This window comes from Zingiber officinale, chromosome 1B, assembly GCF_018446385.1.
Source record: "Zingiber officinale cultivar Zhangliang chromosome 1B, Zo_v1.1, whole genome shotgun sequence".
NCBI lineage: Eukaryota > Viridiplantae > Streptophyta > Magnoliopsida > Zingiberales > Zingiberaceae > Zingiber > Zingiber officinale.
In genome coordinates, this window is record NC_055986.1 from 109,216,767 (window position 1) to 109,233,209 (window position 16,443).

General features: G+C 34.3%; 1 protein-coding gene across 1 annotated transcript; it reads right to left on the reverse strand.

Moving 5' to 3' along the window:
• Positions 1-1,848: 1,848 nt before the first annotated feature.
• Positions 1,849-12,609, reverse strand: LOC121971587 (binding partner of ACD11 1-like). The gene is made up of 8 exons (XM_042522916.1): positions 12,478-12,609; positions 12,245-12,348; positions 12,005-12,086; positions 5,149-5,217; positions 5,001-5,057; positions 4,573-4,913; positions 3,181-3,304; positions 1,849-2,292 (listed from the first exon to the last, which is right to left on the reverse strand). Exons 1-8 carry the CDS (start codon positions 12,481-12,483, stop codon positions 2,272-2,274), a joined length of 804 nt encoding a protein of 267 aa, XP_042378850.1. The 5' UTR covers positions 12,484-12,609; the 3' UTR covers positions 1,849-2,271.
• Between the last annotated feature and the right edge of the window lie 3,834 nt (positions 12,610-16,443).

Genomic DNA, 16,443 nt, shown 5'->3' on the forward strand with positions numbered 1-16,443 from the left:
CCTATATCTCATTGTCTATCGGACGGGTCAGATTACGTCTTAAGGATGTTTTACACATCACGAAGATACCGCACATATAAAGCAATCTATAAAATTTCATTATACACATCTTAAAAGCAATCACTATCATGAACCTATTCTAACAAGAATGATAAAATTTCATTATTTGATTCAACTAGAAATTCATTAGAACGACACTACTTCCGAATAAAAGATAGAGGAATCAAAAGAAAGTAGGAAACAAGATGGACTAATTGCACAAAAACGAAGCAAGATTGAACTTTTCCTCCACATACTTTCTGTTTTTCCTTTTCACTCTCCATTGCTTGTAACTTGAAAGTAAGAAAATATCACCGAGATAACACCACACGATGTGAAGAAAAACCGGGTATCTCATATCACACACCAAAAATTTATCCAATTTACGAAAAAGGAAAACACTAAAAAAGATCAATTTTTACCATTATACATACAAAATACGCCCATAAACAAAAGACGCACATACAAATCGACGATCACACAATAATCAAGGTAGTTGATGCTCAGACGAGAGTAGATGCTTCCAGCAGCAGATTCAAAAAAATACAAATCATCACAATTTCTACCTAATGAACCAAAACAATAAAGTCAAATGATGTAATCCCAATAAATGTTCACTTGTCTGCGAGAAAGATTGAAGAAGAGCCGAGGAAACGAAAAGAGAACACTTGATTAGCAGATGGAACTTGGATTCAATGGCGGAGGAGGTCGATCTATGAGCAAAAAAGAGATAGAACCGCGGAGGAAGGGAAAAGAGAGGCGACGACAGTTGAAAAGAGAGAGACATGTTGGATTAAAAGCCCATAGAACTCTCAAGGATAAATAGATAACTTTTTCTTTTCTTTTTTAAAGTTTACTAAGGATTTAAAGTTTGTACCTAAAGAATTTTAAAAGAATCCATGAAAATCCATAAAAATTTGGATATCAAAATATTTTTAAAAGTCAAGTTTAAGTACCGTACCATATGACTTTTAAAAATTTTATAAAAATCTAATTTGGATACCATTAAATTTTTATGAAGCTTATAAAAGTATAGATTCACCTATACTTTTAAAATTCACCCTCAAGTTATTGTGAAAAACTCTCTCATGCTGATCTGGGCGTGATGTAAATCCTTACACCTTAAGAACTCATCCTCCATCTACTTACTACTTTAGTTACCGTGAAATATCTCGCTCACGCTGATCTTGGGATGAACTGATGGGAGGGCGAGTAAATCACCCTTTTACCACTTAAATTGATTCAATCATGGGATCTAATCTTCACCCGAAATGACTTAAATGCCATGGAGGATCTATGGTGTAGAAACAATGCTCTTAACAAGACAAAACAAACCTTCAGGACAGATTCATCTGCATCCAAAGCTCTTATTTTTTTAATTTTTTGACAATCTAAAAATAGAACTCTTCAAACCGACTAAGTCAAAGTGACCGATTTAGTCCTGAGAAAATTTCTCACTGACCACTAAGACAAATCCATAAGCACAAATGACTCATCGCTCCACAAACAATATTCTAAGATTGTCTTCCGACTAAAGAAAATTAATCCACAGTACATCCAAGTACTTAAAGATAGACCCGTTACTTTAATGACCCCTTAGTACCAACCTCACGAATATAAAAAAAAAAGATATACATATAGATATACAAATGTTAGATGTATGATGAAATAAACCCCAAATCGTCGTTCGTGAGAATCAATCACATGCATCCAAGCACTCAAGACTGCCTTTCTAACTGTTTATTTGGATTCAATTCCCCTACTTTCGGCTTCTAGTTAGAAAGCTAATGATTCTCTACACTTGAGAGATTGCATCTAACATAATTATCAGAACATCTCAACAACAACAACAAATTCTCACACTTGCAAGATCATTCTTCACACAGATCAGTACCACCATGACCATGCCTTACAAAAGCCTTAGAAAATATGGCATTTCGCCCTCAAATCATACAGCACAAGCGATTCAACTTTTCCTCATTTCTAGAACTTCTACCACTCTTGATACACAAAGAATACAGACATAAAAGAGGGGGGAAAAAGGAATCTCAATCAAGCAACATCAATCAACAATGTTGAAACATCAGCTGGACTCTTCATTAAGGGGGGGCCTGGTTTCCTGGCATGCACTACATCCACAGCAACAGTTTAGTGCCTTTCTGACGACATCAATATATGAACGCTGCTTTTTTCACTTTGACAAGTGTAAACTTCTACGGGAAGGTAAATTGATCACGCAGCAACCACTGGATCCTGCAGTTGAAACGGAAAGGAAGGCGACAGTGAAGATAATGGTAGCAAAACAATAAAATTAAATCAGCAGAGTATAGTTTTCTTGTGCAACTGCATTTTTGTGTTATTAAAGAAAGGCACGAAATACTAGTCTTAGGATTCGTAAGGGTCGACACTACTAAAAGAAAATGATGGATCAAATCAGGCATGCATTTTCTCATGCCTGATCGAACAGACGATATCCTTAAGATGTTTGATCAAACCTGTGAGAACCATAGTAACCTTATCCTTTTATTTCTATGAGTAAAAGACATTGCAATGAAAATACTGAATCAAAGAGGCAAATTTACAGGTTAATCCAGATAATTTGCTACAAAGTTACTTCCGATATAAATTTCAGCTATCAATTAACGAACCAACAGTGTGTTGATGTCTAATAACGAATCCAACAAGTTTGTTAGGTAGTTAACCTCCTTCAAGGTTATTTATGGCTAGAGGACACAAGAAACCAGCAGTTTTTGATAGATTGGGCAAAAGTGATTCTAGAGTAACATCAGGAAACCATTAGAGTAGAATTATTAAAAGGCTTCAAAATTGATACCACAAGGTGCTAGAGACATCGGTTTGAAGTAATGAGGACATATTGGGAAACAATAATTCTCATCTCCCCTAATGAAATCACCTAACAAATAATAAGGTTCCTCTCTAAACCAATGTAATGAAATTATATTTAGAAATAGTTTAAAGTAGCCCACCCGACAACAACGTCTTCTATTAACAATTTTAACTATCAGCATATCAGCTATAGCAAGACTATGTGAGTGATTTCAGGTTTTGATGTTCAAAAGTAGTTCAAATTAATAGTTATAAAGTTTAAACTTTCAATATGAAACAAGTAGGATCCACAACCTTTGCTGTTAAATTTGAAACTGCCAATTGAAACTTTTCCTTGGTTCTAGCGCCTGCAATATGACCAGCCTTTGCTACCTTTCCAAAAGCACCATTTAACCAAGACGTTCCAGCAGATACGTATCTGGACTCTCAAGCAAAATACATCAGCAATTGAATGAAAGTTTAAGACCCACTTGCTACTATATCCATGAGAATTAAGAACACTTAAACAATACTAAAAAATAGAAGCAATGCACATGGCATTCAACATAAAGTTATGCCTAATTTCAAAAATTTGAATGGAACTATCTTCTGAAGATGGTTCTCTACCCTATATAATATACTAAAAACATCACCAAAATAAGACTTGAATTAGTATTGCTAGTACCAGACAAGATGCTCAACACTAAAGTATGGATTAAATTTGCCAACATTTTGGATATTGAATAACAGGATTGAAACATTAGTCAATGTTATTATTAGAAGATGATTAGGGAGACCAGAATTCGTGTAATAACAAATGATTTATTTAATTTTCACACTACTGATGTTATAGCATTGGAGTGCCAAATAGTTGGGACTGACACGGTTTGATGATGAATACCAGAAAATAGTAACAAACTGGATAATGAAACAGCTAAGGTAAATGAAGAATGGAAAGTAATCAAGGTTCTAAAAGCAAAGTATGTAAATAGCATGCAAATAATCACCTAATGCATATATACATTAGATAGGCAACAGGCCTAAGCATAGATGCAAATGGAAATAGTTATATTAAAGAAATATATAATTTAAATAGTTGTCAAGCACGCAATCAATAAAAAGAATCATCCGAAGAAGTTTTAGATAATAGAACATTAATAAGTTTTAAGCTTCTAGCAATTGCCAACAATTTGTTAATGACTATGAAAAAAAATTATAGAATTCAAGAGCAATTGAAAATAAAATATTGTGTGATTGTGGACAATGTAAATTTCCAAACCCATGAAAAAAACCATTAAAGTTATCTGTTCAATCTAGTTTGCACTGAATTTTTCATGTTCTCACTCATATATGCAATAGAACTGACTGATTCTGAAAGAAAGGATTCAAAAAGTTTAGAAAGGAAAGACCAATTAAATGAAAAGGTCACAAAAAATTATGTTATTTTGCAAGGATAATTCAACTAAACCCTTTCTCCAATCGTAAAGAAGTAGCATGATGCTATAATTGCAGGAGAACAAATAGGAATATGCCTTCTACCAGAAAGTAGAAAATATAATCACTTGTTCCACTAGACCATAAATATCTCTCAATAATTCTTTTAAAAAAATTTTTGTCAAAGAAGAATCTATTTTCTCTTCCTTTTGTTGTAATCTTTAGTTTATAAGAAAGTGCAGCAAAAACTGATGCTGCAAATAACACAACTACCTGTTGGTCTTCACTGCAGTGCCAGTGTCATTCAGCTTGCGCTCTGCTGCAATTATTGCAGACATTGTCTTATCAGACACATGTAGCTTTTGATCCACAGATTTTACTTTCTCATTGACAATAGATATTCCAACATTAAATTTCTCTGAAAGGCCAACACGCCTATCAAAAGAAATAACCCTTTCAGATGCAGTAGCTGATAATCTATGCTTCTCGTCAAATGCCTTAGCTTTGCTGAAAGCATCTTGTTTGAGGGCTGAACCCTTTGCTAGAACAGTGGATACAACAACATGAGCTTTATTTACATAGTCTTGTCCAGAACTTGGACTACTTCTACCACCCTACATGGATACAACCAGGTTACTCATTGCAATAATATCATATAATTAAAGCTTTGCGTAAAACATTGTATTGTTGTTTACAGACACCTCAATATTTGTCATGGAGTCAGGGATTGCAATTTCTGCCTCATTTAATGCAACTTGCTGCAGCATAAAAGGAAATTAACAAGTGAAACAGCCACAAAATAACTATGTACCTATAAAGTCTTCAAAAGAAATAAACATTAAACAATACCTCCTCAATTGTAGGAACATAATTTTCAACAGAAGCTATGTTGACAACTCGGTCAACGATAGTGGCACCCTACAGACAAACAACAAGCATAACAGACCAATGACCATTAATTTGATGAAGAATCAACATTTAACAGCTGTAAATGATTAAATGAATAGCATTTGCAATCAAAGCAATAGCACTCAAAATTCCATGTGCTAAATTAATTCAGATCGAGGAAACTCAAAAGTCAATCTTTAAATATGTTGTCACACGTGAGACACATCAAAACACCTTTCAACTGGATAATCAAGAAGTGTTTATTGCATTGTTTCTTTTTCCAATTCTAATTCGCAGAATTTTTTTCAGGCACCAGAAAAATTTTACATGCTAAAATACACAATTTTCCTATTTAATTTAGAATAGGTGCAAAGTTGTCAAAGTATCATGAATCGCTTTAAATAAATTTTGAACCATGAACCTTATTAAACCATAAGGTTAAGATAAAATTAAAAATGTTTTTTCAAAAAAAAAAATCTATCTCACTTGGAATTATTTTTACATCTTAAAATATATAAAATAATATAATATGCTACTTCGTATCATAGTATTATCAGTAAAGCAAACTAAAACTGATTCATACAATGATGTATAGGTTCGAATCTATAATTACAATATACAGATTAATATTTATCTTATTTCTTTATAAAATAAATGAGCAATATGACATTTCACATTCGATACTTCTTAGCATTAGAAAATCATTCTTGACTCCACCCTTGTGGCCAACTTCAAGTTTGTATGAGATTGATATGGTGGAAGAGAGAAAGAGGAATGCAATAACCATGCCATGTAAAGAGAGGATGACTTTGATGCCACAAAACTTCTGAGTTGGCAATGGTTCCACCCTCATTGATGTGTTGTTGTCTTAATGTACAACAACTTCTTCCCGATCACCATTGGGTACTGACTCATCAACACTTCAACCCTCACCATTGTTCTCATGCCTTAGTGTGGCATAGCTTCTACTCTATCACTATTGGGTGTCAGCTTCCTCTTGGCAATCGCTCACTCCATGCTTCCATGTGAAAAAAAATTTCTTCTATCTCTAACCTCTCCACTTTATCTATCACATAACAATTTTTTTCTTCTTCTTTAGGATATATATTGATTTTAATACAATGCCTAATGGGTTATGTTTACTTCAAAGAGTTGAACTTGATATTAGATGATGCAATTGAAAGGGACAAGATATTGTAAGTACCTCATGGTAGTTTTGACGTGATCAATCAAGTCAAGTTAGGTCATGTTGTCTTTTGATGCCTTGTGTCTAAGTGTGCAAAAACTTAGGAGCACAGAAAATCGAGCGAAAGATGCAGTTAGCGAGAAGGACGGTATGTAAGAGAGTCGACGGGTTCAGTGCGTCCGAGGGATTCGGCGCTATGGAAAAGTACGCTGGTGGATGAGAAGGAAGCCCGCGGCATTTCCGAGGAACGAGAAGCCGGAGCGGAAGGTTGCTCAAGAAGGTCAGAAAGGTTCGGGTGAGCCCTATTCCGGATGGCCAAAATAACTCAAGCAAGCGGAGCCGGAGCGGAAGACCCGGACAGAAAGTCAACGTGGAGTTGACTAGAGTACAAGCGCCCAGAGCTACTCCGGACACCCGGACCTCTTTTGTCTAGATAGGGGCACCTTGGCGAGGCGCCCCTGGTCGAAGGCGGCTACTCGGAGCTGTTCCAGGCGCTCGGACCAAATAAAATATATCTTCGCTTGTTTCGCGTAGCCGTTACGATGTGGATAAAGTTTTATCCACACCCAGGTGCCCGGAGCCCTTCCAGGCGCCCAGACCGCTCGACCAGTGGGTTATAAATAGAGTCATGGTCTTCTCCTTCAAAAAAACACAGTCAGTACTTCAATTCTAGTTCTCTCTTTAGTTTACGAGCTTAATTTATGTGTACGAGACTTCTCCACCTTCGACATTTTGTTCAAGAAGGAGATTTGTCTACTGAGCCGACTTTCCTTGGAGTAGCAATCCTCTGATTGTCAACCAAGTAAAAAACTCATTTGTCTCGTACTTGTTTCATTTCATTCTTTATTCTTTAAAGTGTGTAATTGTGCTAAAGCCTGATTGGTTGAGAAAGGTATTTTTGGCTTGTCTTATTGTGCAGGGTAACTCACCTCCTTCTGGTCGGCCACAAGGGACAAACAAGTGGTATCAGAGCCCCAACCACGTCAAAAGGACTAACCGCCGACCGAAGCATAAAAGACGATTGTCGGACCAAGCATCTACCTGCTTAAGTCTGAGGGGGAGTTCGCGACTTGGAGAAAGGAAATGGAGGTCTTTTTCAAAACGAATTTTGAATTATTAATAATTATGAAGTATGATTTTGTAACACCGAAGGATTAGCAAGGAAACGACAAAGAAGAACATCAATAGACGAAAAAGGAGCAAGCCGACTTCATGACACACAGCAAAACATAATTTCATCTGCTAAGCGTTTTATCGCAACAAGAAGTTAACCGAATCGGAGCTTACAAGTCAACCAAGGAGCTATGGGAAAATTTTTTGGAACTACATGAAGGGACCTCGGAGGCAAAACTCACAAGAAGGGATCTGCTCCGGAACCATATCAGCAACCTCCGGTTAAAAGAAGGCGAAACCATCACACACGTCCACTCGAGGATTAAAGAACTCATCACCGGACTCACGAATCTCGAAAAAAAGTAACCAACCGAGATTCACTATGCGCTTAACGCTTTCCCTAGAACATCTGAATGGTTAACCCTGGTAGATGCATATTACATCTCTAGGGACCTAGAGGTAAGTACTTTAGAAGAATTATTTTTTACATTTGAAGTACATAAAACTAGATGTGCAAATCTAAAGGAGCTCAAACAAAATGTTGCCTTAAAGGCAAAAAACGATTAACCAGAGTCCAAAAGTTCTCTCGACAATGATGAAACGACATTTATGATAAGGAAGTTTAAAAAATTCTTTAAAGCTAATAAATTCAATCAAGTACAGGCCAAAAGAAGAAAAAGAAGAGTGAGGTGCTATCATTGCAATGACAAAGGGCATGTCAAAGACAACTACCCAAAACTGAAGAACAAGGATAAAGACAAGGAACCAATCTAGAAGAAGCACAAAAATCTATAGGCGACATGGGATAAAACGTCGTCATCAGATTCAAAAGTCGTAGCCTATGCCGGACTTGCACTGATGGCAAGTCACCAAGAAGACGATCAAGCAAACACATCTGAGATGAGCATCAAGAGTATCAATGAAGGGGAAGCAATGTCAAAAGAAAGCAGCACTACAAGGGGAACTTCAAATAATGAGATCGGCAAGATAAGTCAGGTACGGTCTCTATCTCCTGACCAATTATTTAAATTTATTAAAATTTTATCAAAAAATTCCTGTCAATTAGAAAATGATAATAAAAAATTATTAAAAAAAATAATGAGTTAAAAGGAACCTTACCAATATCTTATGGATTAGAAGATTTCAACAAACTCAAAATTGAAATGAAAAATTGAAAGTAAAAATAGAAAATTTAAAGAATTCTGCATGTTCAAATTTTAAAAAAGACTAAACTGGCACTTTAGATATCATAAGGGTCAAATCAGAAGAATATCACAAAAATATATTTCGAGAAAATTTTTGATTAATCAAGTAGGAAGAAACCTATATTGGGTTCAAAAATCATGCTTAGATTAAATGTTTATGCATGTCTTACTTTTAAATTTTGATGCATTTTTTTTTTAAATTGATTAACATTCTAAATAAATTGTTTCATTTAATTTCTGTTCAAAATTAATTAGATATTAATTTTTCCGAGAAAGATGATTTAATTACTTATTTGTAAAAAAAAATCATAATTTTCTGTTCATAACATTATTTCTTAATTTTCCAATAGAAATCATATTTTCCAATTTAAAATTTTTCCATAGAGTTATTTTTGAAAATTTTATTTTTTTTGTGAAAACTCATCATATTATCTGTTAGGGGTGTCAATTCGGGTGGGTCGGGTCGGGTTGGGTCGGGTTGAGTTTTTGTTTTTTTTTTTAACCCGACCCGAACCCGAGTTCAACCCAAAACACCTTAACCCGAACCCGAACCCGACCAACCCAATCAACCCGAACACAACCCATATAACCCGAAAATCCGATTCAAAACGACTTTTTTGGGTTATTTTCCCTATAATTCTTCACTTTTATCTCAATACTCCATCATTATCATACAAACATGATATTAATATACATAAAAACATCTAAATTTTTAAAATAAAAGTTGATTTAACCCCAAAAAAAAACCCACAAAACCCTATATTTAAGTCAACCCGGGTCAACCTAGGTCAACCTGACCCGACCCAACCCGAAACTTTTTTACTCTCCAACCCTCCAACCCGAACCCGAAAATGCCCAACCCAAACCCGATTTTTTTCGAGTCGACTCGAGTTGGGTCGTCGGATTGGGTTCATTTTTGACACCCCTATTCTCTGTCAAAGAAAATATTTTTGAAATTTTTTTACCTTTATTGAATTTTCTATCAAAATACTGATTTTTAATATTAAAAATTCTTGAACGTGCAGTTTTTGAAAATTTATTTTTTCTGACAAAACAATTGCTCTATTTTTAGAAATTTTTTCAAGATTTGTTGAACTTAAAAACTATTTTTAACGCAATTTTTAAAGGAAATATGTCTTTATGTAGAAAAGAATTTATTACTACTTAAATTAATTACAATTTTTCGTAAAAAAATTATCTCTGCTTTGGATATATATGTTTAACTGTTATAAAAATTTTCAGAATTTTCCCACGAATAAAAATATTTTTTCAAATTATTTTGTTTTAAATGGTTTATAAATTATAAAAATCCAGATTTTCGAAATTTAAAGTTCATGATTTTTCTAGATTTATCTCTTAGGCTCTGTTTTGAATTTATTTCAAGTTATACCCCTATTTTTAATGTGATCAAAGGATGAGAATTAGAGGTTAAGTCTAGGGGGAGGATACATCTTGATTTTTACACATTTTTTTAATTGCAAAAATTATACTAATTATCTTACTGTTATTTGTTTTAGTTTACCCTAACTTAAGTTGGTTTGCTCACATCAAAAAGGTGAGATTGTAAATACTCCGTGGTAGTTTTGATGTGATCAATCAAGTTAAGTTAGGTCATGTTGTCTTTTAATGTCTTGTGTCTAAGTGTGCAGAAACTTAGGAGCACAGGAAGTACAGCGAAAGACGCAGCTAGCGAGAAGGATAGCACGGAAGAGAGTCGACGGGCTCAGTGTGTCCAAGGGGCAAGGTGCCGCGAAAGAGTACGCTAGCGGACAAGAAGTGCGCAACATTTCAAAGGGACGAGAAGTCGGAGCGGAAGGTTGCTCGAGAAGGCCGAAAAATGAGTTCAGGTGAGCCCTATTCTGGATCGCCAAAATCACCCAAGAGAGCAAAATCAAAACAGAAGACCCGGACAAAAAGTCAATGTGGAGTTGACTGGAGTTCGGGCGTCCGGAGCCATTCCGGGCACCCAAACCTCTTTTGTCCAGCCGGGGCGCCTTAGTGAGGCGCCCCTGATCGAAGGCGGTCCGAGCGCCCGAAGCTATTAGGGGACCTGGACCAGATAAAATATAACTTCTCCCATTTCACGTAGTTGTTGCGATGTGGATTAAGTTTTATCTACACCCAGGCGACCGGACCGCTCGACCAGTGGACTATAAATAGAACTCTGGTCTTCTCCTTTAGAATAACACACTCAGTACTTCAATTCTAGTTCTGCCTTTAGTTTACGAGCTTAATTTCCATTACGAGGTTTCTCCGCCTCTGATGTTTTGTTCGAGAAGGAGATTCGTCTACTGAACCGACTTTCCTTGGAGTAGCAATCCTCTGATTGACAACCAAGTAAAAACTCGTTTGTCTCGTACAATACATCACCTGAAAGCATTGTTTAGTAAGAAAAATTGAATCACAAATTAAGATCACTAACATCACAACCATCTCTACAATACATCACAACAACTAAAGTCTTCATAAATCCAGCAAAAAAGCTGAGAATGCCAATAGCAATACTAGATGTGTAACACTCATCATCTTCATCTACCAATTAATCATTATTCACTCTCGAGGGAATTGTTTTGCTGGAAGCATTTACATCTTAACTAGCTTTTCCACTTGATATCATTTTGTTGCTTTACGCCTTTCCTCCTCAACTCCATTCCATTAACACTACAGAAGATACCTCATGAAAGCAACATCACCTACTAAGTGAAATGAAAGTTTTGTACATTGTGAGTGCTTCAATTTCAATATGCCTAAGTAAATCACCTAGATTATGCAAATGAAGGAAGTTTCGAATAAACATAACGTGCAAGTAAATGAAAGTGTTCAAAAATAATGCAATCTTACCTAAGTAATGATTCCGAGCCTTTATAATCAAACCATAGTTTAGGCTATAGCGTCAGATACTCCTACCTATTAAACCATTTTTACACACCTTTTCCAATTTAGTCGGCACACATTTAGTCGAATGAAGGCACTATACTATTAGTAATCTTTCCCAGATAAGAAGATACTTTATGGAACTAAACTCAGTCTTCAGAATAAGAAGCAAAATTATGAGTCTTCGCCTCCAATGAGCCCACGATGCAAAACAGAGAGAAAAATTATAAATGATAACCACATAACTAGCTAAGATCACCAATGATTCCCCTCCTCAAGCAATTTTTGGAGTCATAAGAACAAAAAATTGAAGTAATTTAAGTCATCGGCCAGAAAATGTATAACTCTTACAGGTTTTTTTTCTATTAAAAAAAATCTCCAGTAAAAAATAGTGAGTTGCGCAATTACATGGTAGGAAAAATGGGGAAGGCGAAGGTACCGATAGTAACAATGCGATCTCTAGTGCTCTTGGTTCTTTGAATGTTACAAACGCGACCCGCTCACTGCCAGTGTCCCTGCCGCTGCCGTAACAAAAATAGGCATTTTTCACGACAAAACGAATACACAAAAAATTCAAGAAAGAGAGTTCCGAATAGTGCTTCAATCGATAAGAGATTAAAATCAACCCAGCGAAAGGAAAATCAACAAAGATAGCGTTAACAAAACAAGAAACGCTTACCCACGGATCTCGATTTGTTCGATATCTCCTGAAAAAGAGAAAAAATCCCGGATCTCCCTTTCTCCAGCTAGATCCGAGATATTCCGAACTCGAACCGTTCTCGTCTAGAAGAAAAATGCCGGACCGCAGACGCAACATAATCGAGTCATTCATCAGAAAACAATCCAAAATAATAATAATAGCCAAAAATAACCAAAATAGAACATTTTTTTGCTCTAATCTCTGGCCATTACCTCCATCTCCTGGTCAGAAATAGGGAGAGAAAAAGTACTTTTTCAGTGATCGCTGCGTCGTCTCCCCGGAATCTTTCCAACTTGGGGCGTTGGAGGAAGAAAAAAACCGATGTAATATCAATACCCTTCCATGTTTAAAAAATATCGAGAAGACCACTAAGCCAATTAACAGATAAGTATCTGAAAGGGCATGATCGTTGATAAGGACTAACACTAGGGGTAACGTTGGGATCAGATTACCAGTTGCATTTCGGCTGGCGGCGCCCCACTGGCTATTGCTTGTTGAACTAGAAGACATATGATCCGTCGGATGGAGATCTGACGGTAGATATTGTGAACCAGCGGTGCGAGATTTGATTTTCATGGGGGACGTTTAAATTCTTTATAATTTCCTAATTCCGTTGACAGCTCAATCACCTTCGCAGCCATTCGCTTCGCTTTAACGCTGGGTCTACGCTGATAGGGACGGGCCCGCAAGAAGTCTAGGTGGCCCACGCTAATATTTGAACGATAAGACGTATTAATTTGTTACCCCAGATTAAATTAAATATTTTAATTTAATATCATTCTGAATAAACTTATTTATTAATTTAATTAAGAATATAGTCACTTTAATAATTAATTTTAATGAAACCTAAAATTATATTATATTGATTTTTTTTTTCCTTTTTTACATTAAATAATTTTAATACTTATTAATAATTTCCTTTAATTTTTTTATATAAAATTATAAATTCTCTTTAATCTCAAATTGACAAAATTTTTTATAAATCTTACTATTTTATTAAAAATCTCTCCCCTTTACTAACTAATTTTGGTGAAACCTAAAATGAATTTACGTTAATATCTTTTTTTTCTATTCACACTAAAAATAATTCCAAAGTTTATTAGTAATTTCACAAGCAAAACAATCAGTGATCTAGAGTTCGAGACTCAGCTGCGACATATTATTATGAATTTTTCTTATCATTAATTTTCTCTGGTTATTTTATATAAAAAAAAATAGGGGTGGCAAATTTTGACTCGACACGAAAACTCGACCCGAACCGAACACGAAAAAATCAGGTTAGGGTTGGGTAGTTTCGGGTTCGGGTCGAAATCGGGTCGACCCAATTGACCCAATTAATAAACAGGTCGGGTTCGGGTCAATCTGAAATGACCCAATTATAACCTACGAACCCGTTTATAATTATAAATTTAAACTAAAATTACAAATTTTAAAAAGTTAAAAATCCTAAACATAGAGATGTGCTATTGATAGCAATATTGCTATGATTTATCATTTATGATATGGATTTTCAATTTACGTAGATAAATGTTATTTTTAATTTTTAATTTAATATACAAAATTTCTTTATTGAATTCAGGTCATGTTCGGGTCAAACGGGTCAAATGGGTCAAACGGGTTAAATGGGTCAAACGGGTTAAACGGGTCAACGGGTTAAACGGGTTAAACGGGTCAAACGGGTCGAATTCGGGTCAAGTGAAAATAAACAGATCAGGTTCAGGTTGAATAGTTTGACCCGAATTCATAATCAGGTCGGGTTCAGGTTGTCATTTTCTAACCCGCCAACCTGCCAACCCGAACCCGTCAACCCGAACCCGAACCGAATTACCACCCTTAAAAAAAAATATAGTTCTCTTTAGTCCCACATATTAGAATTGACAACACTATGATCAAATAAGCTTCTATAAATATTTTAGGCCGATAATGTTAAAAAATATATATTTTTTAGTTTTTTTACTAAAATAAGTATAATATTAAATTAAATTAATTTTTTTCATAAGGAAGCCGTAAGGTGACACTCGAAAATCCAAACAATTCAGATTTTCAAAGACCCAAATAATTTAGATTTTCAAAAGTCAGGTACTTTACCCTAATGAATCTACTAATAACTCTACTTTAGTATTTTAATACTAAAATACTTTAATTAATATAATTTCATTATAAAGGGTCAATATGATTTCAATGTATTATATTACACACGCGATGCGTGTGTACGATTACTAGTATAAATTAAAAATCATATCCTTCTTTACCTGTTGACTAAAATCAAGTATAGTACTTATTATTATTAATTTAATATATGATATAAAAAATTAAATTAATTTTTAATGAAAAAGAGTATGTTATGATAGCTTAACCTGATGCATTTTTACTATATCCAATTTATAGATTTAAATACTAATTTACATATATTCAGGTATATTACACATACAACAAAATATACTCTACAAATGATTGGTTTTTATTATTAATTTATTTAAAATTGACAACTTTATTATCCAAAAGATTTTTTAAACCAAGTTACCCCTATATAATCACAAATATTTTTTAAATTTAATTTAGCATTTGATAGGTTAATTAAAAATTTGTAAGATTAAATTAATGATATTATTAATTGTAAAAATATTTTAGGTTAATTAAAATTTTTTAAAAATAAATTAAATTAATAACAATATTAATTGTAATAATATTCACGTATTTGTAACATAAGATGGTGTCAATTCCAACTATCCTATTCCACTCCTAAACTTAGAGCATCTCCCATACAAGTTTTTTAAAAGGTTTGTAAAATTAAAAGAAAAATAACAAAATAGTTCTAATGAGTATGGCGATAAATTTTAAGATTTTTAGTTAAAGACTAGGTTTGAAAAATTAAATCTACTTTTTCTTTTGAAGATTGAGCCATTAATCATTGAAAACAATAACTTTTTAAAACCATTAAATATTTTATTTAATAGTTAAATTATATACCTTTCTTTTAAAAATAAATATATTTGATAAGTTTAAAAATATAAATGATTATAATTAAATTAAATATTAAATAAAAATTATAAATTAAATTAAAAATCATAAGTTCATTAATTTATTAATTAAAAATTATAAATAAATTAAATTAAAGATGAAAAATAATTAAAATATTAAGTAAAAATAATATAGAGATATTAAATGAAAAAAATAATAAATAAAGATATGTGATTTGTAATGTAAGACCACGAAAAAGTTGTATGGAGGTTTTTTTTTGTTGTGAGAATAGTAAGTTTTTTCAATTTTGATGTGGCATATTAGAAATTAAAAAAAAAATTATGGAGAGATTTAACTATTGGAGATGTCCTTAAGGCATTTCTACCGTCGGCAGATACTTGCTTTTTTGTTTTGGATTTTGGACTTAGTCTGATACCAATTTATTTGGTATCAAAGCAGGTTTGCGATACTTGTTCCGGATTTTTGAGTTTATTTGATACCAATTTATTTGGTATCAGAGCAGGTTACAATACTTGCTAGGCATTCTGGATTTTCGAGATTTTATCTGATACCAATTTATTTGGTATCAGAGCAGGTTTGCGATACCTGTTTCGGATTTTTGAGTTTATCTGATACCAATTTTTTTGGTATCAGAGCTAGGCTCCGATTTCATATTTTTGTGTTCTGGAGTTTGTGAGCGTATCTGGATATTTCGGATTGTACAGATTTCCGTCGATTTTCTCATTTCGGAATTCCGAGGTATATTTTGACGAGGTTCTATTTGGGGGGCTAAGCAGCGATTGGACATCTCCAGACGACAATAGGTAATAGGTAATTTTATAGTTTTCATACCTGTAGTGATATCTGGGTAATTTTTTTTATTTTCAGATCTGACACATACGTATATTCCGGTACCGAAACGTGGTAGACCACGTAAGAGGGCTATGGATTCTTTGGAGACGGAGTCTCCAGAGAGATCTGCTAGGATCGAGCTTGTCCATTAGGGACAGACTCGTCAGGATATTATAGGCACGTCGGATTATAAGATCCCGACGGTTCCGACTTCAAAGGTACATACCTCGACTGTACCACTAGTGGTATCACCTTCAATATACCCGGCACCCTCTCCAGTCGTGCCTACTACTGCGTACTTGAGGTACGAGATGAGACAGAGATCTGGTGGGACACTCAATGCTCGATTATAGGCGAGCAGCATA

Coding starts and splice junctions, on each gene's coding strand:
- LOC121971587 (XM_042522916.1), bottom strand. Junction 12,087..12,244: donor GAACAAATCGAGATCCGTGG/GTAAGCGTTTCT, acceptor TTGTTACGGCAG/CGGCAGGGACACTGGCAGTG. Junction 5,058..5,148: donor ATGTTCCTACAATTGAGGAG/GTATTGTTTAAT, acceptor TTTATGCTGCAG/CAAGTTGCATTAAATGAGGC.